The 21,981-nt window shown below is 45.7% G+C and overlaps 1 protein-coding gene across 13 annotated transcripts in view; it reads right to left on the minus strand.

Moving 5' to 3' along the window:
- Positions 1-1,520: 1,520 nt before the first annotated feature.
- The window catches only part of LOC138209955 (regulating synaptic membrane exocytosis protein 2-like), a 30,955-nt gene continuing 10,494 nt past the window's right edge, over positions 1,521-21,981 (minus strand). For 2 of the 13 annotated variants that reach the window (XM_069168792.1, XM_069168786.1), the window contains 28 exons: positions 19,906-19,970; positions 19,653-19,769; positions 19,479-19,578; positions 19,253-19,376; positions 19,104-19,147; positions 18,704-18,792; positions 18,585-18,620; positions 17,044-17,174; positions 16,781-16,952; positions 15,883-16,042; positions 15,434-15,502; positions 15,038-15,173; positions 14,724-14,831; positions 13,828-13,878; positions 13,492-13,557; positions 13,344-13,403; positions 12,862-13,029; positions 11,798-11,904; positions 9,406-9,894; positions 8,264-8,286; positions 8,083-8,180; positions 7,274-7,423; positions 6,742-6,926; positions 6,298-6,433; positions 5,871-5,983; positions 3,407-3,508; positions 2,691-2,830; positions 1,521-2,167 (listed from right to left, as the gene is read on the minus strand). In XM_069168792.1, the coding sequence (XP_069024893.1) occupies positions 1,979-2,167; positions 2,691-2,830; positions 3,407-3,508; positions 5,871-5,983; positions 6,298-6,433; positions 6,742-6,926; positions 7,274-7,423; positions 8,083-8,180; positions 8,264-8,286; positions 9,406-9,894; positions 11,798-11,904; positions 12,862-13,029; positions 13,344-13,403; positions 13,492-13,557; positions 13,828-13,878; positions 14,724-14,831; positions 15,038-15,173; positions 15,434-15,502; positions 15,883-16,042; positions 16,781-16,952; positions 17,044-17,174; positions 18,585-18,620; positions 18,704-18,792; positions 19,104-19,147; positions 19,253-19,376; positions 19,479-19,578; positions 19,653-19,769; positions 19,906-19,970 (3,428 nt within the window). In that variant the 3' untranslated portion in view covers positions 1,521-1,978. Of the gene's footprint in view, positions 2,168-2,690; positions 2,831-3,406; positions 3,509-5,870; positions 5,984-6,297; positions 6,434-6,741; positions 6,927-7,273; positions 7,424-8,082; positions 8,181-8,263; positions 8,287-9,405; positions 9,895-11,797; positions 11,905-12,861; positions 13,030-13,343; positions 13,404-13,491; positions 13,558-13,827; positions 13,879-14,723; positions 14,832-15,037; positions 15,174-15,433; positions 15,503-15,882; positions 16,043-16,780; positions 16,953-17,043; positions 17,175-18,584; positions 18,621-18,703; positions 18,793-19,103; positions 19,148-19,252; positions 19,377-19,478; positions 19,579-19,652; positions 19,773-19,905; positions 19,971-21,981 lie in introns of those variants that run through there. The other 11 variants (XM_069168791.1, XM_069168785.1, XM_069168789.1 and 8 more) reach the window with 10 other exon arrangements.

The raw sequence follows: 21,981 nt of genomic DNA on the forward strand, positions 1-21,981 counted from the left end.
AAGTCATACTATAGCATGTTGTCTAAAATATGATAAAAAAGTCATACTATAGCATGTTGTCTAAAATATGATAAAAAAGTCATACTATAGCATGTTGTCTAAAATATGATAAAAAAGTCATACTATAGCATGTCGTCTAAAATATGATAAAAAAGTCACACTATAGCATGTTGTCTAAAATATGATAAAAAAGTCACACTATAGCATGTCGTCTAAAATATGATAAAAAAGTCATACTATAGCATGTCGTCTAAAATATGATAAAAAAGTCATACTATAGCATGTTGTCTAAAATATGATAAAAAAGTCATACTATAGCATGTCGTCTAATATAATAAAAAAGTCACACTATAGCATGTCGTCTAAAATATGATAAAAAAGTCATACTATAGCATGTCGTCTAAAATATGATAAAAAAGTCACACTATAGCATGTTGTCTAAAATATGATAAAAAAGTCACACTATAGCATGTCGTCTAAAATATGATAAAAAAGTCATACTATAGCATGTCGTCTAAAATATGTTAAAAAAGTCATACTATAGCATGTCGTCTAAAATATGATAAAAAAGTCACACTATAGCATGTCGTCTAAAATATGATAAAAAAGTCACACTATAGCATGTCGTCTAAAATATGATAAAAAAGTCATACTATAGCATGTCGTCTAAAATATGATAAAAAAGTCATACTATAGCATGTTGTCTAAAATATGTTAAAAAAGTCATACTATAGCATGTCGTCTAAAATATGATAAAAAAGTCATACTATAGCATGTCGTCTAAAATATGTTAAAAAAGTCATACTATAGCATGTCGTCTAAAATATGATAAAAAAGTCATACTATAGCATGTCTAAAATATGATAAAAAAGTCATACTATAGCATGTCGTCTAATATAATAAAAAAGTCACACTATAGCATGTCGTCTAAAATATGATAAAAAAGTCATACTATAGCATGTCGTCTAAAATATGATAATAAAGTCACACTATAACATGTCGTCTAAAATATGATAAAAAAGTCACACTATAGCATGTCGTCTAAAATATGATAAAAAAGTCACACTATAGCATGTCGTCTAAAATATGATAAAAAAGTCACACTATAGCATGTCGTCTAAAATATGATAAAAAAGTCACACTATAGCATGTCGTCTAAAATATGATAAAAAAGTCACACTATAGCATGTCGTCTAAAATATGATAAAAAAGTCACACTATAGCATGTCGTCTATAATATGATTAAAAAGTCATACTATAGCATATAATGAACCATAATATAATAATAAAAAAGTCATTAGTATGCACAGCACAACCTCGTAGAACCAGTTGTGGTCCCAATAGAACTTCGTAGAACCTCATAGAACCAGTTGTGTTCCCAGTACAACCTTGTAGGACCAGTTGTGGTCCCAGTACAACCTTGTAGGACCAGTTGTGGTCCCAGTACAACCTCGTAGAACTGTAGGTGTGTCAGTCAACTGTAGAATCAGACTCAGTAGAACAAAACCAAAACCTCTGAGGACATTTGATAATCTTTTATTTTTCAGGCGACATTCTCATGTTCTTTTTTTCATTTGACATTTCTGATGATTTTATGTTCTAAACTTTTCATCGTTCCATGCAAAAACATAATGAAGCAGACCTCCATGTTCCTGCGTCTCCATGGAAACTATCAGGCGACAGACTGAGTCTATGGGTTCTCGACACGCCCCTAACAGTCACGTGACCCCTGAGGAGCTGCTGGCAGCTGCAGTTCACAAGGCATCTCCTGTTTCCCAGTATCCTTTGCTGCTTGGCCCTGCCCTCAGGGGGAGGGTCAGGGGGTGGAGCTTTCATGACAATTGTGTCATCACAGTGATGTCATCATGCAGCATGCAGCAGCAGAGGAGGATCATGGGATATTTGTAGCCCCCGCCCATCAACTTTGTGTTCCCTCTGGGCCTGTTACTATGACGATAGTCAGTCCAGCATCCTGACGTTATGACTTTCCGGCCTCTGTCTTATTATTGGTCAGTGGGGCCAAGGCAGGGTCCACCAATGAGGTGGCAGGAAAAAGTTTAAACCAACCAATCACCATATTGGACAGGTCCAGATCGTCCAGTAGGATCTGAGCAGAACCCATGAAGGATTTATGGTCCATTCGGCCGTAGTCGCCCCAAACAATGATCTGTAGAGACAGACAGGTGACACCTGAGTGACATCAAACACACCTGAGGGACATCAAACACACCTGAGGGACATCAGAAACACCTGAGGGACATCAGACACACCTGAGGGACATCAAACATACCTGAGGGACATCAAACACACCTGAGTGACATCAAACACACCTGAGGGACATCAGACACACCTGAGGGACATCAAACACACCTGAGGGACATCAGACACACCTGAGTGACATCAGACACACCTGAGTGACATCAGACACACCTGTGGGACATCAGACACACCTCAGGGACATCAAACACACCTGAGAGACATCAGACACACCTGAAGGACATCAGACACGCCTGAGTTCGACTGGCCATCAGATTGTTTACGTCCCTCGGTGTCAGCTGACTCGATGTTTACGTGTTTCTGGTTTTGTGTTGAACTGTCAGATATTTTGGGTTTCTTGTATTCTGATTGGATGTCACCTGAGTGGGTGTGTAGAGCCTGTGTTTGATTGACAGCTCAGTGTGTGGATTTACCTGCAATACCTTTCCTTCAGGGTTTTCTTCAAACTGCAGCTGCTGCTGATAAAGAGGATCGAGGGTTTTTCGAGCCAGACGAGTTCTTCTCTTCAACACACACTTACCGTTGTCCATCAGGTACACTTTCACATATGGAGCTGCAACACACACACACACACACACCTGGATCAGTCAGCAACACACACACACACACACACACACACACACACACACACACACACACACACACACACACACACACACACACACACACACACACACACACACACACAGCTGGATAGTGTTGTGTAATGTTGTGTAGTTTTGTCTAGTGGTGTATAGTGGTGTGTAGTAGTGTGTAGTGGTGTGTAGTGTTGTGTATTAGTGTGGAGTAGTGTGTATTGGTGTAAAGTAGTGTGTAGTGTTGTGTATTGGTCTATAGTCATGTGTAGTATTGTGTAGTTGTGTGTATTGGTGTATAGTAGTGTATAGTGTTGTGTAGTGGTGTATAGTGGTGTATAGTGGAGTGTAATAGTGTGTAGTGTTGTATATTGGTGTATAGTAGTTTGTACTGTTGTGTAGTGGTGTGTAGTGCTGTGTAGTGGTGTATAGTAGTGTGTAGTGTTGTGTATTGGTGTGTAGTACTGTGTAGTGGTGTATAGTAGTGTGTAGTGTTGTGTATTGGTGTGTATTGGTGTATAGTAGTGTTGTGTAGTAGTGTGTAGTTTTATTACCTGGAGTGTTCTTGTTGCCCTGTTTACCTACAAGCCCCCGGGCTCGGATCACCTCCACATCCAGACGCTCCTTTCGGTAAACCATCCCAATCTGGATGTCACCTGACCAACAAAGACCCAATCAGAGTCTCACATATAATATGATGTCACAGATGACAGATGTTTACTTTCTTTATTCTATCACCTGAATAATCTAACCAGTCAAAGGGGACTTCCTGTATCCGTGTCAACACTGACGTGTAAATGAATGTCACTGTGGTACTGTTTACTGTTACTGTTTACTGTTACTGTTTCTGTTTACTGTTACTGTTTCCTGTTACTGTTTCCTGTTACTGTTTACTGTTACTGTTTACTGTTACTGTTTACTGTTACTGTTACTGTTTCCTGTTAACTGTTACTGTTTACTGTTAATGTTTACTGTTACTGTTTCTGTCTACTGTTCTTGTTTCTGTTTACTGTTTCTGTTTGCTGTTTATTGTTTCTGTTTACTGTTATTGTTTCTGTTTACTGTTACTGTTTATTGTTACTGTTTCTGTTTACTGTTACTGTTTTCTGTTTCTGTTTCTGTTTACTGTTTATTGTTTCTGTTTACTGTTATTGTTTCTGTTTACTGTTACTGTTTACTGTTACTGTTTCTGTTCATGTTTGCTGTTTATTGTTTCTGTTTACTGTTATTGTTTCTGTTTACTGTTTCTGTTTGCTGTTTATTGTTTCTGTTTGCTGTTATTGTTTCTGTTTACTGTTACTGTTTACTGTTACTGTTTCTGTTTACTGTTTTCTGTTTCTGTTTACTGTTTATTGTTTCTGTTTACTGTTATTGTTTCTGTTTACTGTTACTGTTTACTGCTACTGTTTACTGTTACTGTTTCTGTTCCTGTTTACTGTTACTGTTTATTGTTTCTGTTTACTGTTATTGTTTCTGTTTACTGTTACTGTTTACTGTTACTGTTTTATGTTTACTGTTACTGTTTCTGTTTACTGTTTATTGTTTCTGTTTGCTGTTATTGTTTCTGTTTACTGTTACTGTTTACTGTTACTGTTTACTGTTTGTTTACTGTTTGTGTTTACTGTTACTGTTTACTGTTACTGTTTCTGTTTACTGTTACTGTATACTGTTTCTGTTCCTGTTTATTGTTCCTGTTTACTGTTTCTGTTCCTGTTTACTGTTTCTGTTTACTGTTACTGTTACTGTTTCTGTTTACTGTTACTATTTACTGTTACTGTTTCTGTTATTGTTTACTGTTACTGTTCCTGTTTACTGTTACTGTTTACTATTACTGTTTCTGTTATTGTTTACTGTTACTGTTTCTGTTATTGTTTACTGTTACTGTTCCTGTTTACTGTTACTGTTTACTGTTTCTGTTCCTGTTACTGTTTACTGTTACTGTTTCTGTTACTGTTTATTATTACCGTTTACTTTTACTGTTTCTGTTTACTGTTACTGTTTACTGTTCCTGTTACTGTTTACTGTTACTGTTTACTGTTTTCTGTTTCTGTTTACTGTTTATTGTTTCTGTTTACTGTTATTGTTTCTGTTTACTGTTACTGTTTACTGTTACTGTTAACTGTTACTGTTTCTGTTCCTGTTTACTGTTACTGTTTCTGTTTACTGTTTCTGTTTACTGTTACTGTTTGTTTACTGTTTCTGTCTACTGTTTCTGTTTGCTGTTTATTGTTTCTGTTTGCTGTTATTGTTTCTGTTTACTGTTACTGTTTACTGTTACTGTTTACTGTTTGTTTACTGTTTGTGTTTACTGTTACTGTTTACTGTTCCTGTTTCTGTTTACTGTTACTGTATACTGTTTACTGTTACTGTTTCTGTTTACTGTTACTGTATACTGTTTCTGTTCCTGTTTATTGTTCCTGTTTACTGTTTCTGTTCCTGTTTACTGTTTCTGTTTACTGTTACTGTTTACTGTTACTGTTTCTGTTTACTGTTACTATTTACTGTTACTGTTTCTGTTATTGTTTACTGTTACTGTTCCTGTTTACTGTTACTGTTTACTATTACTGTTTCTGTTATTGTTTACTGTTACTGTTTCTGTTACTGTTTAATGTTACTGTTTACTATTACTGTTTACTGTTCCTGTTACTGTTTCTGTTCCTGTTACTGTTTACTGTTTACTGTTACTGTTTCTGTTACTGTTTACTATTACCGTTTACTTTTACTGTTTCTGTTTACTGTTACTGTTTACTGTTCCTGTTACTGTTTACTGTTTACTGATACTGTTTACTATTACTGTTTACTGTTCCTGTTCCTGTTACTGTTTCTGTTTACTGTTTCTGTTTCTGTTCCTGTTTACTGTTACTGTTTACTGTTATTGTTTCTGTTTACTGTTACTGTTTACTGTTACTGTTAATGTTTACTGTTCCTGTTAATGTTACTATTTCTGTTATGTTGTTTACAGCATATGTACACACATACATATGTACCCATATGTTATAGACTTTGATTGGTCCCTACCCATGGGAGGCGTGGCCAGAGTCTGCCGTCCAACCAGCTGGGCAGGGCCTAATCCCTCCAGGAAGCCAGTGAACTGTTTGTCTGAGGCCAACTTCACTCCTGGAAAAATGAGACTGAGGAGACAAAACAATTGACGTCAGACACAAAGAAATAAAAACTAACAAGAGCGGAAGAACGAAGAAGTCAAAAACTAAATTTAAATGTAAAGAGTTGCGACAGAGAGAGGACGATGAAACGTGACAAAAGAACGAAAGGAAGATCTGGACATGAGGTAGAGACAGTAGAGACAGTAGAGACATTAGATACATTAGAGACACAGAGACATTAGAGACAGTAGAGACATTAGAGACAGTAGAGACATTAGATACATTAGAGACACAGAGACATTAGAGACAGTAGAGACAGTAGAGACAGGACAGGTTCGTACGCTCCAGGTTTGGGGTCCTCTGCGTCCGGATCTCGACTCGGTTGTCGGGTGAAACGAGATTTAAACTCGATGGCCAAACCGGTTTCAACGCTCCTCTGGACAGGAAGTCTGATCACCTTCTTCTTCTTCTCCTCTTCTGAAGGGACACAGGGGGACACCGGGTGGCATAAAGGGACACAGAGGGACATAAAGGGACACGGGGACACAGGGAGACATAAAGGGACACCGGGGGACATAAAGGGACACAGGGAGACATAACGGGACACAGGGAGACATAAAGGGACACAGAGGGACATAAAGGGACACAGGGGGACACAGAGGGACACAGAAAAGAAGAAGTGAACAGTTGTGTTGACTGAAACAGGCTCAGTTCTGGAACAGAACTGGTCCTGGTCCTGGTCAGGACCCTGGACTGTAATGGCGTGCTGGTCGTACTGGACTGACCCTCTGGGTTCAGCTGGGAGGCACTCTGACTCTTCTTTCCCAGTCCGACCATCCCCATCATCTTTGCTCCGAAGCTCGAGCGCCGCTTCTTGTCGTCATCATCGTCATCGTTTCTCCCCAACGAGCAGATCTCACCTCCGACACTCGAAGACTTGGTGAGAGGAGCTCCGGCCACTGGCCCCGCCCTACAGGAAGAGAGGGAACCTGTCAGCCACCTGAGGGGAGGGGCCAAAACACACCTGTGAGTCACCTGAGGGGGAAGGGCATAAACACACCTGAGTCACCTGAGGAGGAGGGGCATAAATACACCTGTGAGTCACTTGGGGCGTGGCATAAACACCTGTGAGTAACTTGAGGGGGATGGGCATAAACACACCTGAGTCAACTAAAAGGGGAGGGTCATAAACACCTCTCAGTCACCTAAGGGGGAGGGGCATAAACACATCACATCAGCACACAGAGGAAATGGGCGGTATCCCCCCTGTTGCCATGATAATCAGCCTGATTCCAGATTGAATCGTTGGTCTCTTACTTTGTACTCTCAGGCTCCACCTCCTCTCCTTCCTCCACTGATTCGCTCTTCTGCAGCGTGGCTCCACTCTCTGCTTTCCCCATTATCTCCTGTGTTTCCTCTGATCCCGCCCCTAAATCCACTGATTGGCCTTCCACAGATTCCATCTGACTGTCTCACCAATCAGTGAGAGCAGCAGCATGAAGACAAAAACATGCACAATGAAGATGATGAAGGTAACACATGCTAGCATGCTAACATAACTATGCTAACTTAAAATGCTAACATAATTAGCATTCTGTATTTACATAACAACACGCTAAAATGACCAGAATCAGCATTAAATCATGCAGAAGGATGACTGATGCATCATGGGACGTGAACAGAAGACAAGCTAATGTACTGAGGACTCTGGAACACTGTGAGGTGACTGGTTCCTGGTCTGTGATTGGTCCCTGGTTTGTGACTGGTTCCTGGTCTGTGACTGGATCCTGGTCAATGACTGATCCCTGGTTCCTGGTCTGTGACTCGTCCCTGGTCTATCATTGGTCCCTAGTCTGTAATTGGTTCCTGGTTTGTGACCAGTTCCTGGTCTGTGACTGGTCCATGGTTCCTGGTCTATGACTGGTCCATGGTTCCTGGTCTGTGACTGGTCCATGGTTCCTGGTCTGTGACTGGTCCATGGTTCCTGGTCTATGACTGGTCCCTGGTTCCTGGTCTATGACAGGTTCATGGTTCCTGGTCTATGACTGGTCCCTGGTTCCTGGTCTTTGACTGGTTCCTGGTCTATGACTGGTCCCTGGTTCCTGGTAACTGGTTCCTATCCTCACCTGATCCTGGGTACAGATCGGATGTCGGAGGTGTTGGATATGGCTGACACATCGCTGACATCACTGTCTGATGACTTAAAGGACAGGCTGTCCTTCATCTGGAAACAGAGGACAGGTGGACAGGTGAGCAGGTGTGTGACATCACAGGTGCTGTATGTGCAGTGGTGTGGTGTCTGCTTACCTTTGAAGGGTCCTTTAACACACCTGCAGAGACAAAGAGGATTGTTAGGTCAGTACAACACCTGGTGATGTCACAGTTTAAAGAGAGGTCGGTTCGAGTCTGTGATGTCATAGTTTCAGTTAGGCACTGCAGACAGTGATGTCACTGTGTCATACATCATGTATTTAAATATACTCAGAGGAAATGCTCTCATAAACTTAAGTGACATTACGTGATGTCATTACGGGCACTGACATCATCCCAAAACATCCTCTCACTGACATCAGAGTCATCGATCAAACGACTCAACAGAACGAGCAGCAGGTGATGTGTGATGTCAGCGCTGGAACCCGACTTCCTGTGTCCATCAAACCAACTCAACTGATCTTCTTTGCTGCTCAGCCCGACTGACGTCGCCGTGGCGATTAGCCCAGACCACCAGCGGGTCGGGACCGACCGCCACACGGCGCAGTGGAACATCCAGAGAGTTGTTCTCTATAGGAACACGACGAGAGATGGAACACAGTCCAAACATATCTGAACACACCTGGGCGACTAACGGGTCACATGATCTACAGTCTACTGGTCTGCAGGGGGGTTTGGCTAACAGATAGCACCATACCATTGGCTGTTTGCTTCTGTTGGTCCTCCCATGTGACCTCTGCATCATGCAGACAGAGAGAGGTGATTGGTCAGACAACAGAGACATCATCATGACCATAAACCTGGGCTGACGAAAGTCACCTAACCACAGCGTCAGACTAAACTGACCTTTTCTGGTCCCTCCAGGTGTCGCTGAGCGTCTGTCCATCTCTGACAGGTGTGGCGTGATGTCAGCATGATGTAATCAACATGAACAAATTAATGAATGAAAGAAATCTGACACACACCTGACTATCTGAAGCACTAAATAATTATTCTACTGGTTCCACTGGTTCTATTGTTTATATTGGTTCTATTGGTTCTACTGGTTCCACTGGGTCCACTGGTTCTATTGGTGCTATTGGTTCTAGTGATTCTATTGGTTCTACTGGTTCCACTGGGTCAACTGGTTCTATTGGTTCTATTGGTGCTATTAGTTCTATTGGTTCTATTGGTTCTAATACTTCTACTGGTTCTATTGGTCAACAATGACAGACATTTCGAACCTGCGATGTACACACCTGGAGTCTGTGTGAGTGGAACTGGTGAGGGGGCGGGGCTTGGTGTCGGGGCAGGTGGAGGTGGAGGGGGCGGGATGGGTTCAGGAGGTGGCTGTGATTGGATGGCAGGACCTGAGGGCTGGATTTGAACAGGGGGTGGAGCTTGGGCAGGAGCAGGTATGGAAGTAGAAGTCGAGGCAGGTACAGCTGCAGGCGCAGGTGCAGCTGCAGCTGCAGGCGCAGGTGTAGGCGCAGGCACAGCTGCAAGCGCAGGTGCAGGCACAGCTGCAGGCGCAGGTGCAGGCGCAACTGCAGGTGCAGGCGCAGGTGCAGGTGCAGGTGTAGGAGGTAGGCGGGACTGGGTGGGAGGAGGAGGGGCTTGGATTCGTATGACAGGAGGCGGTTGATGATTGACAGAAGCAGGGACCTGTTTATGGGCAGGAAGAGGGACTTGATGGTGTGGAGTGGGAGTGGCAGTGGTTGCCATTGGTGCTCCTGTGGTGGGCGGGGCTAAAAGTGATGGACAGCAGAAGGGAAATGATGAGATGCATGAAAACAGACAACGAGAAGATGAATGACTACACGGCCTGTCAGCTAACTAATCACATGACCACTTTTTACTCATCAGGAATTCTGGGAAATGATGACAACACTGAGATGAGGCAACATGAAGAAGCTCCGACCAGCTGTGAAGCAAGGTGGTGGTAGTATTATGCCCTTTAGTATTATGGTCTGTAGTATTATGGTGTGTGGTATTACGGTCTGTGGTATTACTGTCTTTAGTATTATGGTCTGTAGTATTACTGTCTTCAGTTTTATGGTCTGTAGTATTACGGTCTGTAGTATTACGGCCTTCACTATTACAGTCTGTAGTAATAAGGTCTTTAGTATTGTGGTCTGTGGCATTGCTGTCTTCAGTTCTATGGTCTGTAGTATTACGGTCTGTAGTATTATGATCTGTAATATTTCGGTCTTCAGTGTTATGGTCTGTTATGGTCTGTGGTATTACGGTCTGTAGTATTACGGTCTGTAGTATTATGGTCTGTGGTATTACTGTCTTTAGTATTATGGTCTTTCGTATTGTGGTCTGTTATGATCTGTAGTATTACTGTCTTTAGTATTATGGTCTGTAGCATTACTGTCTTCAGTTTTATGGTCTGTAGTATTACGATCTACAGTATTATGGTCTGTTATAGTCTGTAGTATTACGGTCTTTAGTATTAGGTTAGGTTAGGTAGTTACTTTATTAATCCCCGAGGGGAAATTTTTTCGCTACAGCAGCATACAGAAGCAATAAGATAATAATAGAACAATAGAAAAGCAATAAAATAGCAGTAAAATAGCAGTAAAAATGTTTAAATATAAAATGCACAGTATATACAGTATATACAGTACAGTGTATATCTATATATATTATATTCAAACAACCAAGAAACACAGTCAACAGTGTTATTGTTGTGTGATGGATTTTGCCAGAGGTGAGTTATTGTACAGTCTTATTGCGGTCGGCAGGAATGATCTCCTGTATCTGTCCTTGTGACAGCGGAGCTGGAGGAATCTTTTGGAGAAAGTGCTCCGCTGTCCCTGCAGCAGGTGGTCAGGATTATCCAATATGGATAATAGTTTGTTCAGCGTCCTCCTCTCCACCACCTTTTCCAGGCTATTATGGTCTGTTATAGTCTTTAGTATTACGGTCTGTAGTATTATGGTCTGTTTGCTGATTCTACTGGACCTTAGAACAAGATGATGATCAGAACACAAACAGATCAGTGTTTCCCAACCTGTTCCCTCTCATTCCGTTTCATATCAAACTAAATACACTAGGAGGTTCTTCAAGCTGCTATGAGGTTTTACAAGGTTCTATGAGCTTCCTCGAGCTTCTCCCAGGGTTCTATGAGGTTCTACGAGGCTCCACACAAAAGCAGATATGTTATAGTTCTAAGCAGGTAAACATGTTCTGGTGTCAGTACCTGTCTGCATCGGGTCAGAGGGTTCTCCTCCATCTGAAAAACAACTCAAGTATTAGACCGCTGGGGGTCCAACAGGATCTACCAGGGTCCCCTGGTAGCCCCTGTTGGCCTCTAGTGAACCCTGTTGGACTCTGGTGGCCCCTGTTGGCCTTTGGTGGCCTCTGGTGGTCCCTATTGGCCCAGGTGGCCCCTGGTGGTCCCTGTTGGCCCCTGTTGGACACTGTTGGCCCCTGGTGCCCTCTGGTGGCCCCTGTTGGACCCTGTTGGCCCCTGTTTGATTCTGTTGGCCTCAGGTGGCCCCTGGTGGCCCGTGGTGGACCCTGGTGGCCCCTAGTGGCCCTGTTGGACATTGGTGGCCCCTGGTGGCCCCTGTTGGACCCTGGTGGCCCCTAGTGGCCCCTGTTGGACCCTGGTGGCCCTGATGGAACCACTAACATACGTACTTCTCTCCGGGGCTCCTTTGGGTGGGACGGCAGGCAGCTGCCGTCCTCTGCGGCTGCAGACCGGCGTTCCCATCGGACTCGTGAGGGCGGATCCTCGATCGTTCGCCCTGTCGGGAAAAAACCTCGGAGTCACTCGACCAGTCTGAGAGGAGGGTCAAAGGTCACAGTCTTCGGATTAGCTACGCTACCCTGTTATCTGCTAACAATCAATCCACCGTCTCCATGGTTACACCATCAATCTGGCTGAGTCACAGGTGAAAAGTTTGGCACAAACAATCCTGATGTTTAAGATCCTGCAGAAACTACAAACGTTTAGTCTTCAGTCGCCACGTCAACAGCTGTATGATGTCACTGTAATGCAGGTTTGAGCCAATCAGAACCTGTGTCTACTTCCTGGTTTCATCCTGCATTAACAGGCATCATGGACCAGAGAGGACAGCAGCACCCAGTGGTGATGCCCTGGAACACACCTGGACACACACCTGGACACACCTGAACACACACTTGGACACAAACCTGGACACACACCTGGACACACAATCGTACACACACCTGCCCTGCAGCCAGGTGAGAATGAAACCACTGGAGGTCAGCAACATTTATGGAGGTTAAATCTCTGTTTATCTGGAAGTCTGGACTCCAGGCAGCTGCTGAGGAGGTCGGAGCCTCCATCACTGCTCACTGGAACACCTGGACACCTATATATCTGTCGGACACAGTGATGCAGTGATGGAGGTCGTGAACACAGCGCAGAGATCAGCTGCTGCTTTCATCAGTTTTGTGTCGCACAGTTTGTGGACATACATCATCAGCACACAAACAGCAGCAAACAACAACAATAACAATGACCAGCATGCTGTAAAACAAACATGTGAAAACATGCAAGAAGAAAAAATTCATTATAATCCAACAGAATATAAAAACAGCATGTTGGAGGTGTGATGTCACTGTGATGTGAATCAGGGGGAGGGGCTCAAATGAAAGGGACATGGCCAGTGCTGAGTGAGACGTCATGCAGCACCACAGAGAGGAAGACGTTTTCTGATTGGTTGCCTGCAGGTCACCTGATCAGAGCAGGCGAAGGGGGGGCGGAGCCTCCAGACCTCAGGTGGGCGGAGTCAGCTCTGTCGGTGGAGTGTGAGCGCGTGTAGACGGGTCGGTCGACCATCGCTCGCTGGTCAGCTGAGCGAGAGCGACTGTAGTAATCCCGCCGGTCTATCCCACGACTGTACCTGTACATCACCATGACAACAGATATCCACATAACCATGACAACCCCAGCGCTTGCGGGCCGGTTTAGTTAGTTCCATCACCATGGTGACCAGGCCGTTGTCACCTGCGGAGGGTTGTGAGTGAGGAACTGTAAGGCACTGAAGGCTGAAAACCAGAGAAGAGGGCCTGCTGGGATTTCCCAGAAGGCCTCAGTCACAGAGAACACACAGCAAAGGACACCGGGAGAGAAATCAGGGACCTTCTACATGGTTTGTCTACGTCTACATCTGTCTGAACGTCCCCCATCCTAAAGTCCAACCGTTCATCTGTTCACCTGAGCAGCTCCTCCTCGTAGGCGTCGGGCTCGTACGGGAAGTCGGGGATGAAGTCCTGACTGAGGAACAGAAAGACGTCAGAACTCCAGAACCATCACAACCACCGCGTCCTCTAACACTACATTACCCACAATGCACTGGGCTCACCTGTAGTCCTCACAGCTCCCATTTAGCATGTGGTTGGTCCAGGTGTGGTTCGGACCGTTAAAGTATCTTACGCACAGAAAAACACACACCGAGGTAAGAATACTGCAGGTACTACTGCTGATACTATGACTCATACCACTACTACTGCTAGTTCTGATATTATGACTCATACTACTACTACTACTACTACTACTGATACTACGACTCATACTACTACTACTACTACTACTGATACTACGACTCATACTACTACTACGACTCATACTACTACTTGACACACACTATGAATTGATACTACTACTACTACTATAGTACTTCCTACTACTGCTGCAATACCTGTCGTGGGAATCCAGAGAAGTGGTAACAGACATTCTCCTGAGTGGTCTCCTGAATACAAAGAGACACAGTACTACAACTTTACTACAACCAGTACTACAACCGGTACTACAACCAGTACTAGAACTGTACTGCAACTGTACTGCAACCACTACTACCACCAGTACTACCACCAGTACCACAACTCCACTGCAACCAGTACTACAACTGTACTACCACCAGTACTACAAGTAACCTACTGGTAAAACCAGAACCAGTTCTGAACTACAGACCAAGAGCAGTGACATTCAACAGGAACACAAGTGGAACGAAAACCAGTACATCGTCCATCAATCAAACCAGTATTGGAAAAGAGTAATTAGCAGTACTAAAGAGTACTAATGAACTGCACTAACGAACTGTACTAACGAGCTATACTAACAAGCAGTACTAACGAGCAGTACTAACGAGCTGTACTAACGAGCTGTGCTAATGAGCTGTACTAACTAGCTGTACTAATGAGCTGTGCTAACTAGCTGTACTAATGAGCTGTGCTAACACCTGTATCAGGTCTATAACAGTTCTATATCCAGTCCTGGGTCACACCTGTTCATGAGGTCTTTGGTGTAGTGATTTATGATTGGCCCAACAGCAGTAAATGGGCAGGGCTTACCTGCTAGGACAGGTGTGCCTGCTTCAGTCTGACAGGATGTTTACTGATTATTTATTGATTGATGTATTGATCGAGGTATTCGCTTCACATTATCACACGTTATTGAAAGGTTTCGGTTTGTATTTACATTTTATGCAGCGTCCCAACTTTTTTGAAACAGGTTTGTGAGACCCAGACTGCATGTTGATTGGCTGCCGTCCAGGTGACCCAGGTCAGGAGTGTTGCTATGTGTTACCATGGTTACCTGTCTAGGCTGCTGTACTGGCTGGCGTCAGAGTACGCTCTGCCCAGTTTGGAGCCTCGCAGCAGCCGCACGGCGTCCTCTCGGTACAACGGGTACGGAGTGTTACCGCTGGTAACCAGAGGTCAGAGGTCACAGAGGTCAGGATGGGATGTAAAGAAAGTGAGTTTTGGTCAAATAAAGGTGAGGCCGTTCAGGAAGCCGATTGGATGTCTGGACTTCAAAAGTTCAAAAGATAGTCCAACAAACTCGTCCCGTCCGTCGTCTCGTCCGTCATCTCGTCCTCTGTCTGCTCTCATCTCAGTTTGTCTCCTTACCTGTGAGGAGGCGGTTGGCTCGGTGACCGTGACCTCATCCTGGCTATGTCAGATCGGGAGCAGTGATTGGATGACATCACCTGCTCAGGCACTGAGAGGGTGGAGCTGTGGAAGTCCCGCCCATTCTGTCGGTAGTCTGCACACAGAGAAACAGAGTGGGAGTTAGACTGATCTGCGGTGAGACCAGCGCCAGTCCGGTTTCAGAGGGAGGTCCGGGTCCGTAGTCCTGGACCCTGAACCACATGAGAACAGGACAGTTTTTATCTCGTATATATCTCAAGAGGACCTGAAGTCTGCTGGAGGCCGATATCTATGACATCACCAGGACAGTCTCAGGTCTGACCGGCTGGCTGTAAGATAAAGGTGTTGCAAAGCATGATGGGACATGGAGTTTACCTGATATCACCCCGATACCGTCTTCACAGTCATAATCTGAGAACTCGCCGTCACTGATCCTCTGAGATCCTGCGGAGATGAGAGAACTTCTGTCAGCAGCTCCAACAGAACCTCATCATCCCCCACACACACACACACACACACACACACACACACACACATATTACCTGAGTTATAGTGAGGACCTGTGTCTGGCAAAGCATCAGTAAAAGCAGTAAAAGTAAAAGTAAAGTGAAAAACATTGAACACATTAAAAACAAAACATTAAGATGAACTGAAGACAAACAAACAAACAAACAAACAAACAAAAGCAGTCAGACCTCTTTAAAAACTGATGCAGCACAGAAACAAACAGAAAACGTGTGTGTGTGTGTGTGTGTGTGTGTGTGTGTGTGTGTGTGTGTGTGTGTGTGTGTGTGTGTGTGTGTGTGTGTGTGTGTGTGTCTCACTCTGCAGCCTCCTCCCACTATGAGCATGCTCAGTCTGCAGTCCCCTCCTCTGCAGGTAGGGGGAGGCGCTGGGCAGTGGCAGAGAGGAAACATCATGAAGCTTCAGTTTGTACCAGTGAGGCTGATCATCGAGCAGGGCGGACTCCAGCTCTATGAGAACCTGACACAGGGAGAACGTACGTGGAACAGAGAGAACATCAACAGAACGTAAGGAGAACAGAGAGCGAACAGAGAGAGAACATCAACAGTACGTAAGGAGAACAGAGAGAGAACAGAGAGAACATCGACAGTACGTACGGAGAACAGAGAGAGAACAGAGAGTGAACAGAGAGAGAACGCACGGAGAACTTCAAGAGAACAGAGAGAGAACAGAGAGAACATCATGAGAACGTACGGAGAACAGATATCTCTGTGTACTTGGTTCTGTTTGGATCTGTTTTTGTTCTATGATCTAGTGTGTTGAACACGTCACCGTTCTGTAGGGTTCCCCTTGTGTTCTCAATATGTTCTCCGCGTGTTCTCCTTGTATTCTCTGTGTTCTCCGTGTGTTCTCTGTGTTCTCCGTGTATTCTCTGTTCTCTGTATATTCTGTATTCTCCATATATTCTGTGTTCTCCGTGTGTTCTCCGTGTATTCTCTGTTCTCTGTATATTCTGTGTTCTCCGTATATTCTGTGTTCTCCGTATATTCTTTGTGTTCTCCGTGTGTTCTCCGTGTATTCTCTGTGTTCTCCTTGTGTTCTCTGTGTTCTCCGTATAGTCTCTGTGTTCTGTGTGTTCTCCATGTGTTCTCCGTATATTCTTTGTGTTCTCCGTGTGTTTTCCGTGTGTTCTGTGTTCTCCGTCTGTTCTTTGTGCGTTTTTTGTGTGTTCTCCCTGTGTTCTCCACATGTTCTCACCTCCCCCAGGAACTGGCTCTCCTCCTCCCGGACCCGGGCCTGGTCCCAGACCGTCAGCTCCAACATCCGCTCTCTGAACTCTCGTCGGTGGATTGGAGAGTACATGAAGGTCTGGTTCCACCGAGGTTCCACCGACTTCTTCACCGTCTTTGTTCTCCGTTTACTCTTATCACTGAACATACAGGAAGGAACAATCAGCAGTTGATCACAGAGCAGAGAACCCGACCAGCGGTTCTGTGGGTCTTAACGGTTCTTCTGGGTACCTTCTGTCTGGCAGGAAGTAGATCTTGACGTAGGGGTTCCGCGGTCGGCCGTCGTCGCGAACAGGAAGTTCTTTGGCTCCGAGAACAGTGACGATCAGCTGATGACCCACTTTATCGTACCACAGCCTCACCTGCAGGAACAAAAACAGAACAGCAGCATCAGAACCCCAAATAGCTGCAGAGGAACCCTGAAGAACCACAGAGGAGCTATGCTGTCTATAGAAGAGCAAAGGAACTCTAATCATTAGGAGGAGAACCCTACAGAACGGTGACATGTTCAATACACCAGATCAGAGAACAAAAGCAGATCCAAACAGAAACAGGTACAACAGAACCGTGATAGAACCCTCTAGATTAGAACAAGGCCACAGAGCAGTATGACATCAGCTGACCCCAAAAAACAAGGAAAGGACCCAATAAGAGCAACCCAGAGGAACCATAATAAACATCAGAGGAAACAATTAGAACACTGAACACAATAAAACAGAAGAAGAATCATAGACAATGGCAACAGAACCCAATAGAACATGAGGCCATTTTTTTTTGAACAGTGAACAAATAACCAGAGAAGAATCCCAAAGAACAGAAGGGAACCACAGAGAAGAACCAACATGTGGAACCCTACAGAACAGCAGAATCACAAAGAACAGCAATGATCTGTGCAACAGAAACAGAACAGAACCCTACTTCTGAAGAACCCCTGGGATTTGAGAACCCAAGCAAAGTGCTACAGACCCATGAACCCAGAAAGAACTTAACAAAAGGCCAATAGAACAAAAGCAATGAGAATACGGAAGAACTCTGAGGAGAAATAGAGCTCTATGAACAGAAAAAGAACCCTACTGAAGTAAAGGAACCCCTCCAACAGTAGCTTTGAAAGTAGAACCAAAGTCCTTTAGAACTGTCTTGAAACCACGTGAACCATGAGCTGAATGGTTTTGGAACAACAGCAATGGATACCCTCAGAACCCCCTTAAGTAGAACCTCACAGAACCCAGAGTACTCTGGTACCAAGAACCACCATGTGGAACCTTACAGAACCGAAGAGAAGAGCCTTCAAGAATAGATGTTGAAACAGCAGCTCAAATAAAACTCTTTTTAACACTGTTAGAACCCTGCAGGGTTCTACTTTGCCTTCTAATGTTCTACGTTTATGTAACTACAGGTGGAGTACCATATGGGCCGACCCAGGCCCAGGGGCCCGCTGTAGCCACTAGGTGCCCGCTGTACCTGCCCAGGGGCCCTCTGTAGCCACTAGGTGCCCGCTGTACATGCCCAGGGGCCCTCTGTAGCCACTAGGTGCCCGCTGTACATGCCCAGGGGCCCTCTGTAGCCACTAGGGGCCCGCTGTACCTGCCCAGGGGCCCACTGTAGCCACTAGGGACCCGCTGTACCTGCCCAGGGGCCCACTGTAGCCACTAGGGACCCGCTGTACCTGCCCAGGGGCCCACTGTCTACAAGCCTAACAGACTAGAAACTAAACTACATAGCAAAGATAAGTGGAACACAGATATCTCACTCCACTCGGCTCTACAGTTTACCTGGATCCTGGGAACCAGAGGACGCCTGGTCAGAGTCTGAAAACATATCACCATGGAAACGGATGTTAACTAACAGCTGATGGGCTGTGTGGAGATGCAGTGCATGCTGGGAAACTTACAGAGACCTGTCCGGACAGAAAGCTGGGGCTCAAGGGAGACGTGACGGAGATGGACGGACCCACTTTCTGAGATTCGAAGGAACTGGAACCTGAACACAGAACATACGGAATCAGATATGGACTCAGCAGGAACCTCGTCTACGTTCTGTTTGGTGTCAAGACCGGTTTCAATGAGACAAATGGACGGGTTCCAGGCTCTGAGGTGGTTTTGGGTCCTTGGTGGTTCTGGGTCTGTGGTGGTTCTGGGTCTGTGGTGGTTTTGGGTCTGTAGTGGTTCAGGGTCTGTGATGGTTCTGGTTCTGTGGTGATTCTGGGTCTGTGGTGGTTCTGGGTCTGTGGTGGTTCTGGGTCTGTGGTAGTTTTGGGTCTGTGGTAACCACAGTTAGCGGATCCGACTCACTGGAGTCCAGCTGGATGTGGGAGCTCTCTGCTCTGGAAAGATCTCTGAGGAACACAAATCAACAACAATCTGTTAACGTTCTCACAGAACTAAGGTTTTGTTTTTTAGAACATCAGAACCTCCCAGACCGGCTCTAAACTCTGACTCACCCACTCGGCCGGCAGACCACCAACTCCACCTCTGGTTCTGGTTTGGACTCCAGGATAATGTTGTAGACCTCGTTAAATGTGGCCCCCTGAAGAACCCGACCATTCCACTCCAGAACCTGATCACCTGAAATGGAAAACAGATTAATGAACACATCCTTCAGTCCACCAAATCTCAGGTGTGTTTACCTGGTCTCTGGTGTGTTTACCTGGTCTCTGGTGTGTTTACCTGGTCTCAGGTGTCCTACAGTGTCAGCCAGACTTCCTCTCTTCACTTTGGTGATGAATGCACAGAGACGACCGGACTCTGTCATCTTTCCCCCTACAACCTGAAATCACACCATCCATGAGCAAAGAGGAGGAAGAGGAGGACGAGGAGGAGGAGGAAGAGGAGGAGCATTACCTTGAGTCCCAGCAGCGCTCCCGTATCCGCGGGAACGGTCCCGTCCTTCATCCGCTTGTTCAGGAGAATCCGACCAATCAGACGCTCCCCATCCTTGGACGGTTGCCATGTGACCGGCTGCTGAGGAGTTACAGTGGTTAACACGTGGTCGCTTTGCAACAGCAACAAACAGCCGGAGGACAAAACTGCTCAGATTTATTTATTTCCAGTGACGATGATATTGATCGGTAAAGAGGGCAGGGCTTAGACCTACCATAGACATGGGCGCAGACTCGCCGTGCCAGGAACCATGATCCCACCACTGGCTGTCCATGTCTCCTAGCAACCAGAAGATGTCAGAGGTCAGTTTGAAACTCTGAGGGTTGACAGAACACTGTGGTCAGTCCATTTGAAATGTGACGGTTCTCCGCAGAGAACTTCAGGAGACGACAGGAACATTAATTCTACACATGGTGCTCCACACGGAGCTGCAGTCTGTCACCATGGTAACCGGTAAAACCTCCAACCAGTCAACACGATCCCAAACACAGCAGATCAATGACAACCTCCTAACAGGCCGCGCCCCTCTACCTGCAGCCTGTAATCCAACTCTCGGCTCACCGAGTCAAAGCAGCTTAAAGCGAGCTGCGTACTCACAGGTCTGTGACGCCATGGAGGAGGGAGGGGCTTAAGCAGAGGATCAGGAGGATGATGAAGAGGAGGAGGTGAAGCTGTGCCTCCTCCTCACTGGGTCTGTGGTTGCTGTTTGCCCCGAGCTCTGCCTGCAGGCTGCAGAGAAACTCATACCTGTCTGGACTCAGATTAACGGAGTCTCTGAGACCGTCTCTCCGCTTCACCATTAGCTCGTTAGCTGAGCTTCAATAGCATCCTCTCATGCTAGCCTGTGTTTGTTAGCTGTGGCTGCAGTTCAGGTGGTCCAGGTGGTCCAGGTGGTCCAGGTGTCCAGGTGGTCCAGGTGGTCCAGGTGTCCAGGTGGTCCAGGTGGTCCAGGTGTCCAGGTGGTCCAGGTGGTCCAGGTGTCCAGGTGGATCACAGATCTGGTTGTTCCCCTGGTTGTTCTGTTTTTTACTTGGTTGTTCCCAAGTAGTTCCCCGGTTGTTCGCCGGTTGTTCTCCGGTTGTTCGCCAGTTGTTCACTGGTTGTTCGCTATTTGTTCTCTGGTTGTTCCCCAGGTTGTTCTGTTTTTTACCCGGTTGTTCGTCGGTTGTTCTCCGGTTGTTCTCTGGTTGTTCTCCGGTTGTTCCCCAGGTTGTTCTGTTTTTTACCCGGTTGTTCGTCGGTTGTTCTCCGGTTGTTCTCTGGTTGTTCTCCAGTTGTTCCCCAGGTTGTTCTGTTTTTTACCTGGTTGTTCCCTGGTTGTTCCTTAGTTGTTCCCCAGTTGTTCTCCGGTTGTTCTCCGGTTGTTCTCCGGTTGTTCCCCGGTTGTTCACCAGCTGCGTTAGTTCTGGGGTTCTATTCCTGTCTCTGCAATGACTCCTGATAATCCACACTCTCCTCTTTTAATCCAATTGAACAGCGAGGCTGATTCTGCGGCCCGGCAGCACCGGGGCAGCCCGGCTCAGGTGTTAGGCCCAAAACTAGATCAGATTATCGGACGGGTTCTCCAGGACCCTGCAGGGCTCTCCAGAGTTTTCCGGTCCAGTCCGGCCTGTTAAAGGTTCTCGTGGTTCTTGTTTTGGAGTGCTTGTTTTCAGGGCGGCAGTAGCAGAGACTCTGATCTGTTCCGTCTCCTCCAGACATGAGGGGAGGAGCCAAGAGTCCTCTGAGCCAATCAGAGTTGATAATCTCTGACCCGGTGACCTCTGGTCCAATCACACGAAGGCAGCAGATTATGTCATCAGCGTGATGCCTGGTTCCTGCAACAGGCGTTCTGACAGAACAGATGGAACAGGAGAACCTGGAACAAAGTAACAGACCACTACCCCATCTAGAACATCTGCAGAACCACGAGGAGAATGATAAAGTCCGACAGAACAGAACAGGAACCTAAGAAAGAGAATGATCTGTATTATCAGGTGGAACATCAGAGGAAGTCCACAGAACTGAAGAACCAACCAGAGAACAGCAGAACATCCTTTAAACTAGAACCACAATAGTAACGGAACCACAGAACATGGACCCCGACAGAACTGCAGAAGTTATTTCAGAGGTCAGAGGTCACAGTGGGCCAAGTTGTCTGTTGTGAGCGGCCCCCTCTGGTGGCGGATGGAGGAGCTGCAGGTGAAGCTGGTTGGAGGTGAAGGCAGATTGATCTGTAAACAGATTATCACACTGAGCTAATTAGAGGGAGAGAACACACTCAGGTTTTCCGGTTCTCCAGGCCTGAAGG

This window comes from Embiotoca jacksoni, unplaced genomic scaffold (assembly GCF_022577435.1).
Source record: "Embiotoca jacksoni isolate LCO1_2020_lvr unplaced genomic scaffold, fEmbJac1.0.p SCAF_41, whole genome shotgun sequence".
In the NCBI taxonomy this organism is placed as follows: domain Eukaryota; kingdom Metazoa; phylum Chordata; class Actinopteri; family Embiotocidae; genus Embiotoca; species Embiotoca jacksoni.